The 18,636-nt window shown below is 47.7% G+C and overlaps 1 protein-coding gene across 1 annotated transcript in view; it reads right to left on the bottom strand.

Moving 5' to 3' along the window:
- Positions 1-18,636, bottom strand: part of LOC142494625 (uncharacterized) — a 439,963-nt gene that overhangs the window by 54,849 nt on the left and 366,478 nt on the right. Inside the window, exons 93-94 of the mRNA XM_075599056.1 lie at positions 5,991-6,053; positions 2,708-2,770 (exon numbers count right to left, since the gene is read on the bottom strand). Coding sequence (XP_075455171.1) covers positions 2,708-2,770; positions 5,991-6,053 — 126 coding nt within the window. The remainder of the gene's footprint in view (positions 1-2,707; positions 2,771-5,990; positions 6,054-18,636) is intronic.

Here is an 18,636-nt window from a genome sequence, read left to right as displayed (position 1 = left end):
TAAACCTGGTAAGTATGCAGGGTTGCCAGTAATGATCATGGAGGTTTGCCCTCAAACCCTGGTGAGGTGTCATATGTCCCAAAGGAAGTGACATGCTTGGTGTCCACCCTTAGTGACATCTGAGGTGATATAAGACACAGCACTGCCTAAAGTTAGTTCAGTTTCCTGTGTTGTGCTGCCTCTGTTCAGTGAGAGGCACATGAAGGTCTGCAACAGTGTTGCAGTAGTCTCATGCTAGCTGTGAGTCTGTGCAGCTAGAAGCAGACAGAGAAGCTGTTGAATCTCCCTAAGGGGAGAGGTGGAAAGTAACTCCATTAGGAGAAGGAGGAACTTTCCAGATGGAGTGCAGCAAAGGAATGAGCGGCTAAGCTGATAGCTGTGAGGGGCAGCTGGCCCATACCACCATGCCAATAAAGATGACCTTGAATAAAGACACTTCACTGTGTGAGTCTGGAATTACTCAGCAGGGGAAGGCATCACCAAGAAGGAGTTCCTCATCAGAACCATCCCCTTGTGGACGCAGAGATCCTGATGAGGTGGAGGCGCTGCACTGGATATAGGTAGGACTCATGCACACTACCTCAGCTGCCTGTCTGGGTTGGCAATCCCCACACAATGTTAAAATCCTGTGGGTCACGTGACCGCTAGATGTCAACAAAGCAGAGAGATACCGGCACCCCATAACGAGACCTGTATCTCGGGAAGTAGGGGGTCCCCAAAGCTGAAATCAACTTTGTTCAACTCATGAGACCCCCTGCTACATTATTGTAATGTTAGAATTTGAATAAAACCCCCACGATCGCCTGTGAGAGGCGCGCAGTTAGAGTGACTGATTTAACCTATTTCTTACTGCGAGTCTATTACAGGCAGGCAGACTCCGGTAGGACTCACACAGCAGGGAGCCCTGCTGTGTTAATCCGATGGGCCATTATGTCTGCCCCGGCAAAACTAGTGAGGATCACGGGCATATCTCGAAATTCCATTTCGAGGTTTGTTCCAATAACGGCCGCTGCATCTGTAATTTAAATGCCTTGGGGAAGAGCCACGGGGCCTCTGCAAACACGTCCCCCCCCCAAAAAAAAAATCTTGTGCCCCCAGTTTGTGTACACACAGAGAGAAACCTCGCTCGAACCAACATTGTATGTGGATGGATCTGCGTGCTACTGGGAAAGAGACTATTGTTAACAAGAAAGTACACGGGGGAACCAAGGTAAAAAAATTCCCTGAATGATGCACAGCAGTGCAGTGATAGAAGTGTAATTAAAAATAATATTTATTGGGTATAATCTGTAAATTAAAGACATCAAGAACACAAAATACTTTAAAAAAAAGAACACCTGAGGGATGTGTTCTTGGTGGCCCCCGGTTTGTGCACCCCCTGATCGTGGAGAGTACTTTTCTTCCTTGTTTCACTGTTTTTGAGTTTTATAGAAATGATTCAAATGAAAAATGGCAAAACCGAACAGAGCAATGCCAGGTTTCCAAACGCAAGGTAGGGGGGGATGTGTTCTTGGTGGCCCCCAGTTTGTGCACCCCCTGATCGTGGAGAGGTAGGGGGGGATGGTCCCTCGATAAAGTACAATATGCATGAAACATGTAGGAGGTTTTGATACCTTCATTTTCTTTTTAATGGACGAATAAAGATTGTAATTTTTTTTATCTTACTTTGACCCACTCTCTTGGCTGTGCGCTACACCTCCTTGGATACTGATCCTGGTTTTCTACCAGTGGCAGCACGCTTCAGCACAAGTACAGGGTGGGGGGCGCTTCAGAGATGCGAGTAAAAATGTTCATTCAACATATTATTCATTGTGGTGCAATAGAGATCCAGGGTCCATCCCAATGAGGTTCTGGGTAGTGGGTTTTCGTCCCCTTGCTCAGTCTCTTCAGGAAACATAGGCCCCTTAAAGGATACCATACCACTGCATTTCTGCCACACGTTAACTCGATGCCCCAACCATTGCTGTGGATTATTTACAGATAACTATAACCATATGTACCAAACAGGTCCGGCGCTAGAGTGCAAATACCACACATGATCTCTTCATAAGGAGATGGTACCAGGCTGAGCTTTACCGTTATTTCAGCTCATGTATATACTGTATGTAGCTGTAGCTGCTACATAACCTTTGTAGTTAGCCCACTAAACATTCTTAGCAAGTGATAAAGGGGGTGTATAGGTTTAGGCAATTTAGTCAGCGAAATGTTTATGTACGGTATGTCTTTATTTATATAGCGCCATTAATGTATATACAGTAGCAATACACGTGACAACCGTATTAATAACAAATAATACAAATAACAGGTCATGGGAATAAGTGCTTCAGACATAAAAGTAACATTTAGGAAGAGGAGTCCCTGCTCCGAAGAGCTTACAATCTAATTGGTAAGTAGGAAGAACGTACAGAGACCGTAGGAGGGCGTTCTGGTAAGTGCGTCTGCAGGGGGCAAGCTTTATGTATCATGTGTATAGTATTATCCACGGTTATAATACTGTTTATCATACAGACGTTCTTGACTCCGTTAACGCGATACGTTGTGTTAACACTAACGCAATACTTACAGTGAGATTAAACGCAGCTACATTAAAAACCATGGAAACATGTGCATCTCTTTAATGCATGTGATAATTATTGCATTATTTTGGGCATTAACCCGCGTTAATTGTGGTAACGCTTGCTACTTCTGTATATTTGCAAGTGCTCACCTTATCTCCATTGTCTCCCAAAGATCCAGCGAGTCCATCTGTGCCCTTATCTCCTTTATCACCCTGCAAGGACAAAGCATCAACTGAGTTACTGTACAACTTGATGAACCGTCACCTTTTTCACAGCATAGTGTGTCTTTCAATGGCACGCAAGCAGCTACCATTCATGCTGCCAAATGCTATCGCTGGGGTAGCATTTGGTAGCCGATTTCTGGACTGCAGCCTCTATGTGAGAAGGCCATCGGTGTACACTGGGGAGGCAGAACTCCATTAGAAGTACAAGCAGCAATGCCACCTGCCCAGTATGGACTTGCCCAAAAGTCCTTATTCTATATCTGCCGAATCGGCTGTTCTCGGTAGAAAATCGCCAGTGAATTCTATGGGGATTTCCGTCCTAAAAAAACCTCGAAGTCCCTTCAGCAGATATATAAATACCCCCCAAGTGAGAGTATTATCCCTCAAATAAACAATGCTCCTTTAGAAATAATAGATGCTTCCTCTACATACTCAAGCTGCAACTGGAATTCAATAATGAGTATAATTCGATAATGAATATAATTCAATAATGAGCATAATTCAATAATGAGTATAATTCAATAATGATTCAACAATGAGTATAATGAACACTGTAAAACGTTACTGAGGTTGATCTATCATAAAGAAAACAGAGTTAATTTTTCTCTCCAGATTCTTCTGCTGAGTGAGGAAAGATGAAAGATGAATGATAAAAGATGCGCCCATCACATAAAACGGACACTTCTCAGTGCAGGGAAAAGGGATAATTGTGTTTCTGGAATACAACAAAAGCCTAAACTGCTATTCTCTCCATAGCGAGCAAGAGGATACAGCCTCTTTCTCTCTTTCTGCTGCTAATACCTCTCTCTATACAACCTACTGTAGCATGCTGCTGGCTTTACCCATTGCTTTCTTACATTGCTTACTGACTGTCAGGTGGCTGGATAAAGCCTCTAACTTTGGCCGAGCTCTCAAAAGCCCTCCGCATCATGTCCAATCGCAAATCTCTGGGACTGGACTGACTGACCATGGAGATCTTTCAGGTTTTCTGGGAAATGCTAATGCTTGATTTCATAGAGGAACATCCTGAAAGAAGCCCCCCCCCCCCCAGACCGTACAGATGCTGCTTTCATGCAGAAGGAAGGAATTTCTACCTTCTACCTTATTACCAACTGGCGACTGTTCTCGCTGTTATGCATGGACTATAAGACCATAGCCAAGTAATCTTCTGGAGGCTCAAGTCCACACTGGCAGAGGTGATTCCCCCTTACCAGTCCTATATTGTCCCAGACCAGAATCTTCATGACAATATATTTCCTCATACATTGTGTGCAAGAGACAGGTCTGCTGCTCGCTTTCTTGTCCCTGGATCAGGAGAAGGCATTTGACAGGGATAACCGTTACCATGTTAAGACCCTTCATGCATTCAGCTTTAACTTTACTCTTGGTGTTTGGTCCCTTTATCTGGACAGCTGTATGCATTGCCCTCTACTGAGGAGAGAGCAACCATGGCTGGTGCTCAAGCAGCTTTACTATGGGTATACTATTGGCCTATGCTGAAAATTTTCTCCTTGTAGCCCAGGACATGATCTAGAGTGGGCTAGGGCATGCCAAGAAATCTATTATGTAGCCTTGTCTGTTCAGATCAACTGGTCAGAGTGTTTCAGCTTGTTAGCGAGTCCTATTTACCTTCTGGGCAAATCTGTCAAAAATGCTTTCCCTCAGGGGGATTAATCAGATGGTTGCTAGCCAGCTGTGGTATCGGCTGAGACATGAGTCCGAACCCTGAGTTTATCAAACTCCATTGGAGATTGCTGGACTTCCTCTGTAAAAATATTGCAGAGCCCCTGCTAGATAACTCGGCAGTGCAAGCTTGGATGTTGTGTGGGCATGCCCACTTCTGTTGTTTCTTGAGGCCAGCTATTGTAGATTAAGGGGGTCATCTCCCCTGACTCACCCTTCTTGAGGGAGTTTTGCAGACTAGAGAATTATGCCCACATGAAACCCACAGCTCTCCAGTTCTGTTAGTGGGTCCTAAACTCTGGCAACCCATTTAGCCTCATCTTGTCCCCAGCTTACGTATTTTAGGGGATGTTTACGTGGCATGCCACGGAAGGGAATGTACTCTCTCGTGCTCCATGCAGTAGCATTCCTCACTCTGCCACAATACCATTCTTTTTGTATTTTTATGTTGAGATTATGGCTTTGCCACTTTTCTTATCAAGACTATGACTTTCACAGTGATGGTGTTTTGTTTCTTCCCTACTTAGACCATTTCAGCACACCACTTTGTTATATAATATTTTTATGCTTTTTATCTCTTCGCTAGATGGGTTTCCTATCCCAAAGGGCACACCATTTTGGGTGGGATATCTGGAGGTGGGTGCTGCTACATCATGATGGCATGTTTGGTTTCAAAACTCTCCCTCTGATTGCCCCTTTTGTGGCAGATGGGAGTTAGTATTTTATACCTATTTATCTTGCCCCAGACTGCAGCCACTCATATACCTCGAGGGGTCTCCTCATGCAGTTCCAGCTATATTTCTCTCTACATCTCTTCAGGTGCCCTGTGACCTGCAATTCTAGGTCAAGGGATCTACTGGTCAACTTGGCCTTGGTCAAACTGACCACATCTAAGCCCAGGAAGCAGTGTCTGGTGGGTGAGGTCCCTATGACAGAAGAGGAACTGTTCTGGGTGCTGGTGCGCTGCTGAATTTGAGATGGATTTTCACATGCCGAGTCTATTGGCAGGGTTACAGAGTGTTCCTCCCATTGGGTGCTAGAGGGGGTCTTCTGCTTTGTATCCCTCCAAATGGTTATTTTCACTCAAATTTATCCTTTGCATTTTATTTGTTTTTCAGTATTTTTCCCTGGTCTCTGTTTCTTCTTTTCTAGCTGGCTAGAAGGGCCAGTTAAATGATAATTGTTGAGTTGGCGGGCAAAGCCAGGCAACGAAACAGGTAGAAAATACCGGTATGTTATTTTGCTTCAAGCTCACACTTACAAAACCAGCTGCCCTTGAAAGAAACCACATGCTTTACAGGCGTGAGTAATCTCATTCAATTTTAAAGAGGTATGCAAGAGGGATGTAAAATATTGAGAGGAACAACTGACATGTATAAGAGGCTGATGTCAACTTTCGGGAAGGTAATGCCACTGAAGTTTAGAGGGGTTACTTTAAGGATGAGGAATACTGAATGAGGATGAGGATTTCACAATAAGTGTGATTTCAGACATATGAATTCTAGGCAGAGCCTGGGATACTTACCTTTTGCCCCGCTGGACCTTCTGCACCAAGCAATCCTAGATTTCCTTGGCCTCCAATTTCACCCTGTTCATGCAAAGATACAACACCCATGAGTAAATGTTTGCATGTCTCCCACACGTCCACAAATCTGCTTCATTCGCCTCATTGTCATAAATCAGTCAGCGGGTTAAGCTGCCGACAAGGGTAGTGATCTGCAAATTAAGTGGGGTCACTTCAATTAAGTGGGCATGTCACGTTTAGCTTCTTATCCACTGGAGTTAAAGCAAGAACAAAGTAATGATCATTTGGGAGAGGACTCCATCATTGTATTGTCCAGTACAGGGGTGCCCTACTCCTGTCCTCAAGGGCCACTAACAGGCAAGGTATTGGTGATATCCCTGCTTCAGCACAAGTGGCTCAATCAGTGGCTCAGTCATTGACTGGGCTACTGGCTGTGCCGAAGTAGGGATTTGTTTAAAACCTGACGTGTTGGTGGCTCTTGAAGACTGCGAGGTGGCCAACCCTGGTCCAGTAACATCATCAGGTTCTAGGTTGAGGTAGTTTCTGGACGGAAAAGATAAACGGTATATACACCGGGTTCAGTAAAAAAAAAAGGGATCCCTTTGATTTTTCATCATACCTTATATATTTCTCGCCCAATCGCCATGCAAATGTGCACAATTGTAGATCTGTTATGTAGATTAACACTACATAAGAAGCACAATGTAGACAAATCAACTGATGTCAGCTAAATTGATGTCACTGTGTCAACAAGTACCAGATTATACACCGCGGGAGGTTCATGTTCATTAAATGAGAAATAGGAGTTTTTCCTTCTTGGCTCGTAAATGTGTTAAACTGTTGTAATCTAATCTGAAACACTAAAATTACTATAAAGTTTGAGATCAAAGTGTGTGTTCAAAATGCCCTCCTCGTGCTGAAACGCTCGCCCGAAGACGAGAACGCCACTGTTTTATTGCATAATCTGTCTGAACAATGCAAGGATGACCGCTACCCGGACGAAGCTTAAAAGCGACAATCCTTTATCAGGAAACATTTTACATAAGTGTTTTGGGCCATAATTCTTACCCTGTTTCAAGTATTTTATAACGCGCTTATCTTCTTCGCCAAATACCATTTTGTAACTATGCACTTGATGAGGTCATCACGCCATCCCCAATTGCAAAGAATATCTAATCAATTATCAAATAATTCTTAAATGTAATAATCTACTGTGACAGACATATAATTGCTCACATTTTCTTGAAAATATTGTGATTTTCCTGCAAGATACTGTATGGCGAAAAATAGAAGGGTTCTCGTTTTTTCCAAACAGTGGGTGTATATATGTGCCTGTCTGTCCTGTGTGTGTGATACATATATACATACAGCTGCAACTGCCGGTTGTAGATTGCTTACCGTGAGAATTCTGCACTTAAACCCATCCCACGCTGCGAGATTCCTGCAGACAGACTAATGGCCCATCGGATTAATGCAGCGAGAGTCCCTGCATTTGAATGGGAATCCTACCGGGCTGAGAGTCCCAATCAAAGGCAGAGACCCTCGCTGTGTTAATTCGATGGACCATTACAGCCTGCTGTGGACCATCTCACGAGTTACTGCGAGATGGTCACAGATTTTCTTTGTCAAGCGGCCTAAAAACGGCAGTTGCATCTGTATATGTATATATATATATATGTATATATATATATATATATATATATAAAATTATTTTTTTAATTATAATGTATCATTTATAAATGATTATTTTATTTATTTTATAATTGATAAATTATACCATATCATACAGGAATCAAACCCAGGACCTTTCATACACAGGGTTTGTGTGATGGACCCTCTGGAGTGCGCCATCTCCACTTCCGGGTTGCAGAAGGCGTCCTACACCACGGCGGATGCACGAGGGAGACAGTGTGGACCCAAGGAGCTGAGACGGAGATTGAGTATTGAACTCACACATGCACTTTAATCTTCTATGTTTGTGAGTGTAACCATTGCGGATTTTAACCTCTGAAATATTATACTGTTGAAGCAATATTTCACTAGTGAGCCTTCTCTTTCTTTTTTCCATATATTATATATATATATATATATATATATATAAATATATATATATATATATATATATATAGTATTCGACAAACCTATACATTTACACGCCCCGGGCGAGTGGATTTAACATTGTGGCGAGCTCCTATTGGCCCAAGCAGCACACGTGTGGTACTAGGTGGCGAGTAGATTTTTTTGTTCGGCGAGTAGATTTTTTGGTGATTTGTCGACCACTGTATATATATATATATATATATATATATATATATATATATATATATATATATATATATATTACATAGTTTTTTTCCATATATTATATATATATATGTAACGGGTCTTCCCTATGACTACCGCCGCTACTACGTGCTGTGCAACCTGTGTGGCTCTCAGGAGCCTAAGCCTCCGCTTGGGGAACCTGGGGTACATCTTTATCATACATCTCTAGGTGCAACGCCTCCACCTGGGAGGGATCCCAACGGAGTGGGAGGAGGCCCTCACAGGAACAACCACACAACACTACCGAATATAAAACAGGACGGGCTTTACTGCATGGAAACACACAAATCACGTAACAGCATAACATCAAAACAGCATAACAGCATCATGCGCCACAGCGGACGCTAACCACACTATGCGTCACGGCGGACGCTACCACCTCTAGGCGTCACGGCGGACGCTATCACCTCTAGGCGTCACGGCGGACGCTAACCACCCACAATGTGACCCCACCCTGTGTCCAGTAACACCCACCCAAATGTCTCGTGTCCTCGAAGTCAAATACCACTGTACATGTGTGTGTGTGACTGCGCAGCCACTATGTTTGGTGATAGGCCTGGTTGGTGCACGTGAGTTGCAGGTTACCTGCCCGGGCTCCAGCCACGGGTACCGCGATATAAATCCACACGATCCGACGGGGTCCTCCACACCGCGTGGGTTGAAAGTCCAGCGCGACAATGTCACTCCTTGTCGCAGGGTCTTGGGTGGTGTTCTGAGCCCAGAACCCACCTCACAGGGCCGCACGGCTTCAACACTGTGTCCCTGTCTATTCAACCAATAAATGGGGCAGTGTCCCTATCTAGGGCCTGTCCCTAAGCTCCACAAGCTAATAGATGGCTCAGGACCTAACTGGGACCTTGGGGGCTGCTGGCCTAATGCAGAGGGTCACTCACCCCTGCATCCACCTCCTACCCCTAGCTGGTCCGGATCCTGAGTGCCTGCGTGGCTGCAAAACCCCGCGAAATGTAGCAATCTCTCCCCAGGCAAATCCCTCAGCCCTATTGGTTCCTTGGCGTCAGGTGTCTCTGCCCCTATGCACCCTGGGGGCTGGCATGCTCATCTCGCGCATGCGCGAACTATCTGGTCCTCCCGCGCTGGGTTGGGGCACTGCGCATGCGCAACAGCCCTAACATGGCGGCGCCCTGCTTCCCGAGCCGCCGGGCCGGTAGCAACGCGATCGCGGCCTTAGCGACGGCCCGATCGTGTCCCCGGCAACCGGCCTGCTCGCCGCTCGCGTCCCTAGCTACCAGGGATCGCTCCTTCGCGCGTGCGGCCCCCCCTCACTCCCTCGCACACAGCGTCTGCCGAAAGGGAGGAGGGGGTCAGCCATGACAGGGGGGAACCTGGCTACATCCTCCCCCTGGTGAGAACTCCAACGTCCTCGCTTGAACCACATAACCTTCCAACAGTGTACAAAAATTATATAATAAAAATGCAGTGTTAAAGTACAACTTAACGATTACTCTAAACGAGATTGTACAGTTCAACAAACATATTGATAACTGAGGCTAGCTTGGCTTTAGCTTGCTGCTGAGACTCATAGTGAGGTGCCCCTAATGAATCATAAGCCACTCTAGTGGGAGGGCGTCTCACTCTCTGACTCCTGCGAGTCTCAGTCTCCATTTCTTCCTCTTGAGACAGACCATCGTAGGCTTGAGGCCTAGACTCTCTGGCAGAGGGTGAACCAGTTTGAGGAAAGTCTCTTTGCAACTGAACATTGTCTCTTTGAGGCACAAAACTCGGAGTGGTAGGATCTAGTGATTGATTACTTGGTGAAAATTCCAATGGAGGTACTATGTCAGCTGGCCCCTTACTTGTTGCGCCTTCGGGAGGTGCCCACCAGTCCCTGTTGGATGTTCCCTCCAAAGGATCCTGAATGGTCTCATCTATGGGGCCGGGATTCGCAATAACCTCTTCAGGCTCACTGTCGTTCATTACTGTTTCTGTTTCAGGTTCACTCTCTCCCAGTTGGGAGATAGGTAACAAGTGGTTTCGGTGCCAAACTTTTACTTTGCCATTCACATCACGTATGCGATAAACAGGGAGGCCCGGCATTTGGGACTCTACTTGAAAAGGCCCCTCCCTCCAGCGATCAGCTAACTTGTGCTTGCCTGGAATCCCTAAGTTGCGTAGGAGAACTGCGTCTCCTGGTTGGAGCGCTCTATAGCGTACTTTGTGGTCGTACCGTCTTTTATTATTGGCATTCAGTCGAGCGGTGGCTCTTTCAGCTAACTGATAGGCACGGTGCAGACTGTCCTGGAGTCTCTGCACATATCGATAATGAGCCATGTTGGGTATCCCGTCGGTAGATACCCGTAGGCGGATGTCGATTGGCAGTCTGGCTTCTCTCCCGAACATCATGAAGTATGGGGTGTATCCGGTGGACTCATGCCTAGTGCAATTGTAGGCATGCACCAAGGCTTCAACATGTTTACTCCATTCTCCTTTTTGGGAATTTTTCAGAGTGCCTAGCATGTCCAGCAATGTCCGATTAAATCTTTCAGGGAGCGCATCTCCCTCCGGGTGGTAGGGAGTAGTCCTGGACTTTTGAATGTTCAACAGTGTTAGCAACTCTTTGATCAGCTTGCTCTCAAAATCCCGTCCCTGGTCAGAGTGCATCCTGCTGGGCAGACCATAATGCACAAAATACTTCTCCCACAGCACTTTAGCCACTGTGGTAGCCTTCTGGTCCTTCGTGGGGAAGGCTTGAGCGTATCGAGTGTAGTGATCTGTCACTACTAGCACATTTCCTATACCCTTTGAATCTGGCTCTATGCACAAAAAGTCCATACAAACTAAATCCATAGGCCCAGCACTTTTGAGATGGCCCATTGGAGCAGCACGGGTGGGAAGGGTCTTCCTATGAATGCACCGTAGACATTTTCTGCAGTGTTGTTCAATTGACTCCCGCATCCTAGGCCAGAAGAACCGGTCTCGCACTAAACCCAAGGTCTTATCCACCCCCAAATGTCCATGATCATCATGTAGTGATCTTAAAACGAGGCCTTGCATACGCCGAGGTAGAAATAGTTGTCGACGGTCAGGATGATTGTGGAATTGAACAACCCTATAGAGTAGGCCGTTATTCATCTCAAACTTATCCCATTCTCTCATGAGAAGACTCACATCCTCGCGAGGAGCCCGTTTCACCAGTGAAGAGTCATTTTTGTGTAGGGCCTCTCGGACAGCCTTAGCCGCAGGATCATGTGTCTGCGCTAGTACCAGTTCCTTCACCGTGAAGATAACGTCTTGTGTTAGACCCATGCCATCGGGGTGGCAGTAAGCTTCTGGAAGGGCTTGAGGTCGACACCCTAAAGAATCCACTACTCGTAGCTCGGAGAATGCCACTCGGTCGTTTACAATAGCAGCAGTGGAACACATAGCTCTCATTCCTGGTCCTGGAATTTCTTCCCACGGGCCATCGTCGGCGGTCTCGCCCAGTCCCGATCTCCTAGATAGAGCATCGGCTCCTATATTGAGAGGTCCAGGCTTATATTTCATAGAAAACTGGTAATTGGCAAGGGTGGCCAACCATCTGTGACCGGTCGCATCTAACTTGGCCGTGGTTTGTACATAGGTCAGCGGATTGTTGTCTGTTCGGACCTCGAAGGTGACCCCATATAGGTAATCATGTAGCTTGTCCGATATGGCCCATTTGAGGGCGAGGAACTCCAATTTGTGAACTGGATAATTCTTTTCACTGGGAGTCAAACTTCTACTTGCATATGCCACAGGACGAAGCCCAGTGGGGTACTTCTGGTGTAGCACAGCTCCCAATCCGTTGAGGCTGGCATCCACGTGCAGAATGTAAGGCTTCTCCGGGTCAGCATATGCTAGAACGGGAGCCTCTGTTAAACTATTCTTCAGCCTCTTAAATGCTTCCTCACAAGCCGGCGTCCACCGATCCCCGAAGGGGGTCCTTGGGGGGGTCCTCTTCTGCTTGGGTTCCTCTGGATAGACCTTCAGCAGATCGTTCAGCACAGCTGCCTTCTTGGAGTATCCATCCACGAATCTTCTATAATATCCACAGAACCCGAGAAATGACCTCAGCTCCATCACATTCTCGGGTCTTGGCCAATTCACCACCGCCTCCACCTTGGCCGGGTCGGTGGCCACTCCGTCTGCGGACACGATATGACCCACATAAGTGACCGATGTTCGACAGAAGCGGCACTTATCCAATGAGAGCTTCAGGCCTTCTTTCCCTAAGCGATCCAATACTTTCATCAGCCTAGTCTCGTGTTCTTCAAGGGTGGCTCCGAACACGATTATGTCGTCTAGATAGACCAAACACTCACGTGGACACATATCTCCAATCGTCTTTTCCATAAGCCGTTGGAAAGTGGCTGGAGCGCCACAGATACCTTGGGGCATCCGAGTGAACTGATAAAATCCCAGGGGACAGACGAACGCCATCTTTTCTTGATCAGTAGGGCTCATCGGAACCTGGCAATACCCAGATCGAAGGTCCAACACGCTAAACCACTGGCTTCCGGACAGTGCGCTAAGAATCTCCTCTATTCGGGGTAGCGTGTATTGGTCAGGCACAGTACGTCTGTTCAATGTTCTGTAGTCCACGCACAATCGAACAGACCCATTCTTCTTTCGTACCACCACAATCGGTGAGGCATAGGGACTTCGAGATCCGGTCACTATGCCGGCCGTTTCCATCTCGTTCAGGACACCCCGCACATCCTCCACATCTCTGGGAGCTAAGCGGCGCGACCTTTCCCTAAATGGCGTGTCATCATTCAGACGAATCGTGTGCTGAGCGCTTCTGCTGCATCCCACGTCCATCTCACTAGTAGAGAACACATCTCGTCTCTCTCTCAACTGAGCACATAGCTTCTCTTTCCATGCTTCTTCCAGGGGAGACTCTCCGAAGTCGAATTGTAGTGCCTCGGCCTCTTCTCCCACACGGGCAGTGTGAACGGTCACTGGGTCGTCTACAGGATCCACAGGATAAATTCTACCCAACCTTTGTCCTACTTCTAGCGGCACGGTATGGAGAGACATGTTCTGGATAGACACAGTAATCTTCCTGGGGACGGTAGATGGCCAATCCCGTACTTCAGGTATCATTCGGTATCCCCACTGATTCTCAGACTCGGGGAGGGTCTCTAGCGAGAAGTATCGGTCGTGTTCGTGCCGACTGGGGTACTTGATCAGCGCTGTCACGTGCCTCACTCCCCCTGGTGGAATCTGCAATAACCCTCGCTCTTGATTAAAGATTTCACCATACTGTTCCTCATACGCCACCCTATAGCATTCTTCCCGCAGGCCAGGGGCTATATTCAGGGATGACAACGGTAGCTCACCGGCTTCTTGTAGGAATGAGCGAATCACCGACCTCACAATATCGGCATTCGTGCCTAGTATGATGGGGGCACTGGGATGTTCTCGAGCCTCTGGACAGACCAAAGCTTCCACCAGCATGGGATGCGACTTGTTAGTGTTCAACTGCAAGATATCCAGCTTGACCGCTACTATTCCGTCTATGGGATAATCATCTTTACTCAGTCCCCATAACTTCATCTTTTCGGCTGACTGCAAGGGAAGATGGCTGAGGTGCTGGTCGTAGAATGGACGGTAGATGATGGTCACTTGTGATCCAGTGTCCAGAAGTGCTGAAGAGTATATCCCCTCCACGACGACTCTTATTACAGCGGTGGGCCCTACTCGGCAGTAAGCATCGGCCGGGGGCGTCTCCTCCGTGGAAGGCCTCCCCGACTCCTCGGCAACATCTTCGGGTATGGTTGATAGGGACGAGCTTGCCTTCCGCACGGTCACGGTGTAGGTCTGGGCCTTAGTGGGGTTTGAACAGTTCCTTGCAACATGGCCCTGCTCGCCACAGTTGAAGCAACGGAAGTCTGGGCGGGGACCCGGACCGTCAAGTGACCTGGGAGCGGACCTAGGCACCTCCGGGGTGGCCGTATCCTTACCGCTCTTGCTCCCCTTTGCTTTGGGCACTGTTGCTTCCTTGGTCTCATCCTTGCGCGGGTCTTTGGCCTTCTTGGGCGTATGTAACCTAGTATAGGCCTCATGAACCTTCACCTCATCCAGTAGGTCTTCCAGAGTAGGGGGGTCTCCCTTCTGTAGCGTGCATCTGAGCATTATCACGATATGGTGCGTGGGTATGGCTCCCCGCAGGAATTGAGTGCGCCTATACTCATTTACTTCTGAGGCCTTGATGACTTGGCGGGAACGTAGCTCCCACAAGAGCAATTGGATCCGTTGTATGAACTCGGATAGGTCTTCCCCCTCTTTCTGGCGGAGATTGTAATACTTAGTCCATAGCTCACTCACATCATCTTCCTTACCATATGCCCGGGTAAGCGACTCCATCATCTGATGTGCGGTAACCCCCGTATGCTGATCTTTATACATCTTGATGGTAATGGACGCAGGCGGGCGCAGGCACTCCATGATTCGTTGTCTTTTCACCTCATCAGGACAGGTCCACTCTTCCAGTACCTGTGAAGCATATTCCTTCCAAACATCAAAAGCCTCTTCACCAGTGGGAGTAGGGTTTACCCCTGAAAAGAGCTTTAACTTGCGGTATGGCTGAGGGGAAGGGGATTCGTGCTTGGGCCTACCCAGTTGTTGGATGGCCTGGGCTAGTAATTGGATTTCTCCCATTCTACTGGGGCTGGAGCTCCGTCTGCTTGAGCGACAATTAGCACAGGATAATACACTGGCCTCATCCCCGCATACACTTTCTGGTGGGGACAGGGACATGCGCATACTAGTCTCTAGCAGGTCTGTTCTGGGGCTACAGGGTTCGGGTTTTATCGGCATTTCAGGATATATAACAGGACACCCTGAGCTGAGGGCCCCGTGGAAACGCAAGTTGGATGGGCCTTGCTGTGGCGACAATTCACATCCCCCAGTGATTAACACGGTGCACCATGACCCGTCGGGGTCGGAGCGGCGACCCAAGATTCTGGCATCTTCTAAGCCTGGGTACTGCATTAGGATTAAACATAGTTCATAGGATGAGGCATTGGCGGGAACTTGTCCTACAGCAAGGGTTTGTGAGGGCGGGACTTGCCTTTTTACCACCCACGTGTACACCTCTTGGCGGGAAGGTAACGTGTAACCTAACGACATTTTTACTGAGTTCGGGCACCCCAGGTCTCAATCTCAGCAGCGCCTCCAAATGTAACGGGTCTTCCCTATGACTACCGCCGCTACTACGTGCTGTGCAACCTGTGTGGCTCTCAGGAGCCTAAGCCTCCGCTTGGGGAACCTGGGGTACATCTTTATCATACATCTCTAGGTGCAACGCCTCCACCTGGGAGGGATCCCAACGGAGTGGGAGGAGGCCCTCACAGGAACAACCACACAACACTACCGAATATAAAACAGGACGGGCTTTACTGCATGGAAACACACAAATCACGTAACAGCATAACATCAAAACAGCATAACAGCATCATGCGCCACGGCGGACGCTAACCACACTATGCGTCACGGCGGACGCTACCACCTCTAGGCGTCACGGCGGACGCTATCACCTCTAGGCGTCACGGCGGACGCTAACCACCCACAATGTGACCCCACCCTGTGTCCAGTAACACCCACCCAAATGTCTCGTGTCCTCGAAGTCAAATACCACTGTACATGTGTGTGTGTGACTGCGCAGCCACTATGTTTGGTGATAGGCCTGGTTGGTGCACGTGAGTTGCAGGTTACCTGCCCGGGCTCCAGCCACGGGTACCGCGATATAAATCCACACGATCCGACGGGGTCCTCCACACCGCGTGGGTTGAAAGTCCAGCGCGACAATGTCACTCCTTGTCGCAGGGTCTTGGGTGGTGTTCTGAGCCCAGAACCCACCTCACAGGGCCGCACGGCTTCAACACTGTGTCCCTGTCTATTCAACCAATAAATGGGGCAGTGTCCCTATCTAGGGCCTGTCCCTAAGCTCCACAAGCTAATAGATGGCTCAGGACCTAACTGGGACCTTGGGGGCTGCTGGCCTAATGCAGAGGGTCACTCACCCCTGCATCCACCTCCTACCCCTAGCTGGTCCGGATCCTGAGTGCCTGCGTGGCTGCAAAACCCCGCGAAATGTAGCAATCTCTCCCCAGGCAAATCCCTCAGCCCTATTGGTTCCTTGGCGTCAGGTGTCTCTGCCCCTATGCACCCTGGGGGCTGGCATGCTCATCTCGCGCATGCGCGAACTATCTGGTCCTCCCGCGCTGGGTTGGGGCACTGCGCATGCGCAACAGCCCTAACATGGCGGCGCCCTGCTTCCCGAGCCGCCGGGCCGGTAGCAACGCGATCGCGGCCTTAGCGACGGCCCGATCGTGTCCCCGGCAACCGGCCTGCTCGCCGCTCGCGTCCCTAGCTACCAGGGATCGCTCCTTCGCGCGTGCGGCCCCCCCTCACTCCCTCGCACACAGCGTCTGCCGAAAGGGAGGAGGGGGTCAGCCATGACAGGGGGGAACCTGGCTACATCTATATATATATATATATATATATATAATCAAAAAATAAATAGATGATACCGTTCTGTGGCTAACGAAATGCTTTTATTTGTGCGAGCTTTCGAGATACACTGATCTCTTCTTCCGGCGATGTTACAATGAATGAAGCAAGGATTACTTAAAAACAGTGTCTCTTGGAATGTTATCTGTGCTGGTCCTTCCCCCGATGTGGATGTGTTTTATGGCTAGAGGTGTCAAAGGGTTACTGAAAGCAAGTGAAGAAAGAGTGTGTATGTGTATCAGTGTGAATAAGAATGAATGGAGAGCCCACAGTATAAACAGTGCTCTACACAAGGTGTGTGTGGAGTGAGAGGGGATATAAATGGTGTGGGTGGGTGTGGAAATGTGAGAGTTTGTAGCACAATTAAAAGTGTGTGTGGATACTATGTGGTCCCTATTGGTTTATAGGGATGGAAAAATAAGGAGTATTAGTATGTGTGAGAGACAGCTGTGTGTGCATACATATAGCACAGTATGTACAGACATGGCCTTTAGCGCTCATGGGAAGAGAATTCGCTAGTGTCAGTAATGACTCATAAAATTTCGATCTCTGTTTAGGCCACTGCTAAGTGTCCCAAACAGTTGCATAAATTTGTATTCATGCAACCGTCTCTCTTTCGGGGTTTTAAGATTACCTTTGAGTATGGCAACCCTCAGATCGTTCATCTTATGGCCAGAGTCAGAGAAATGTTCTCATTATATATATATGAAAAACGAAAAAAAGAAAGCGCCCGATCCTAGTGCAATATGGAAAAAATACAATTTAATATTCCCAATAAAAAGTCCAACAATTTAAAACTCACAAACAAAATAGTATAAAGAGCATGTTATGAGTTATACTCATGCACCAAACGCTGGACTCCGCTGTGCTGCTCACACGCCTCTCTCCCATGTGTGATCCCGACACCTCCGAGCCACCGTCCAGCAGGAACTCAGGAAGCGCCAACCTCTCTAAGTGTCCCCCGGAAGCAAACCGCATGTACAATGTGTTACACACACACACACACACACACACACACACACACACACACACACACACACACACACACACACACACACACACACACACACACACACACACACACACACACACACTACTTCACTACTTTGCAGAAAACTCATTCTATTCTTTGATGCTTAGTTGCTCCTGAATAAAAGTCCATAGCAACTTTTGCGTTAGACAAAAAGTAAGAAAAGACCAGCTAAAAATATTTGTTGAGATAGATCTTGGTTTTAGCAGTGCATGACGTTAATTGGCAGTGCATGACGTTAATTGGCAGTGCTAGTAACGCACCAATAAACCCAAGGCTTGGCTCAGGCCTTCCTTATACCATTCCCTAATTTTTACAAGCATGCTTAAATTCTGAGTTTAGTTCATTATTCCCTGACCTCTGTCTGATTCTCGAAAGCCTGTCAGAAATGTTCCAGCAATTGATATTACAGTACTGTACATGTACCTTTGGGAACATTTTATTTTTTTTGGCTATATAAAATCAAGCCTATTATACTGACCGGATAAAGGATACCCCCCACAAGAGGCACAAATTATATGATCGATGTAATTCCACTAACCCAGAGGTTCTCAACGCCAGCCCTTAAGAACCCCCAACAGGTTAAGTTTAAAGGATATCCCTGCTTCAGCACACGTGGCTCAATCGCGGCTCAAGTCAAAGACTGAGTCACCTGTGCTCAAGCTGGGACTAATTGAGCCATCAGTGCTGAAGCAGGGATATCCTGAAAACCTGACCTGTTGCAGGGTCTTGACGACTGGAGTTGAGAACCCCTGCTCTAAGGACCAAGGTGTATTAATGACAGTGACACATTTAAGG

This window comes from Ascaphus truei, chromosome 5 (genome assembly GCF_040206685.1).
Source record: "Ascaphus truei isolate aAscTru1 chromosome 5, aAscTru1.hap1, whole genome shotgun sequence".
Classification (NCBI taxonomy): Eukaryota; Metazoa; Chordata; class Amphibia; order Anura; family Ascaphidae; genus Ascaphus; species Ascaphus truei.
The sequence above is the reverse complement of the archived record's forward strand: the minus strand, read 5'-3'. Positions and strand labels throughout refer to the sequence as shown.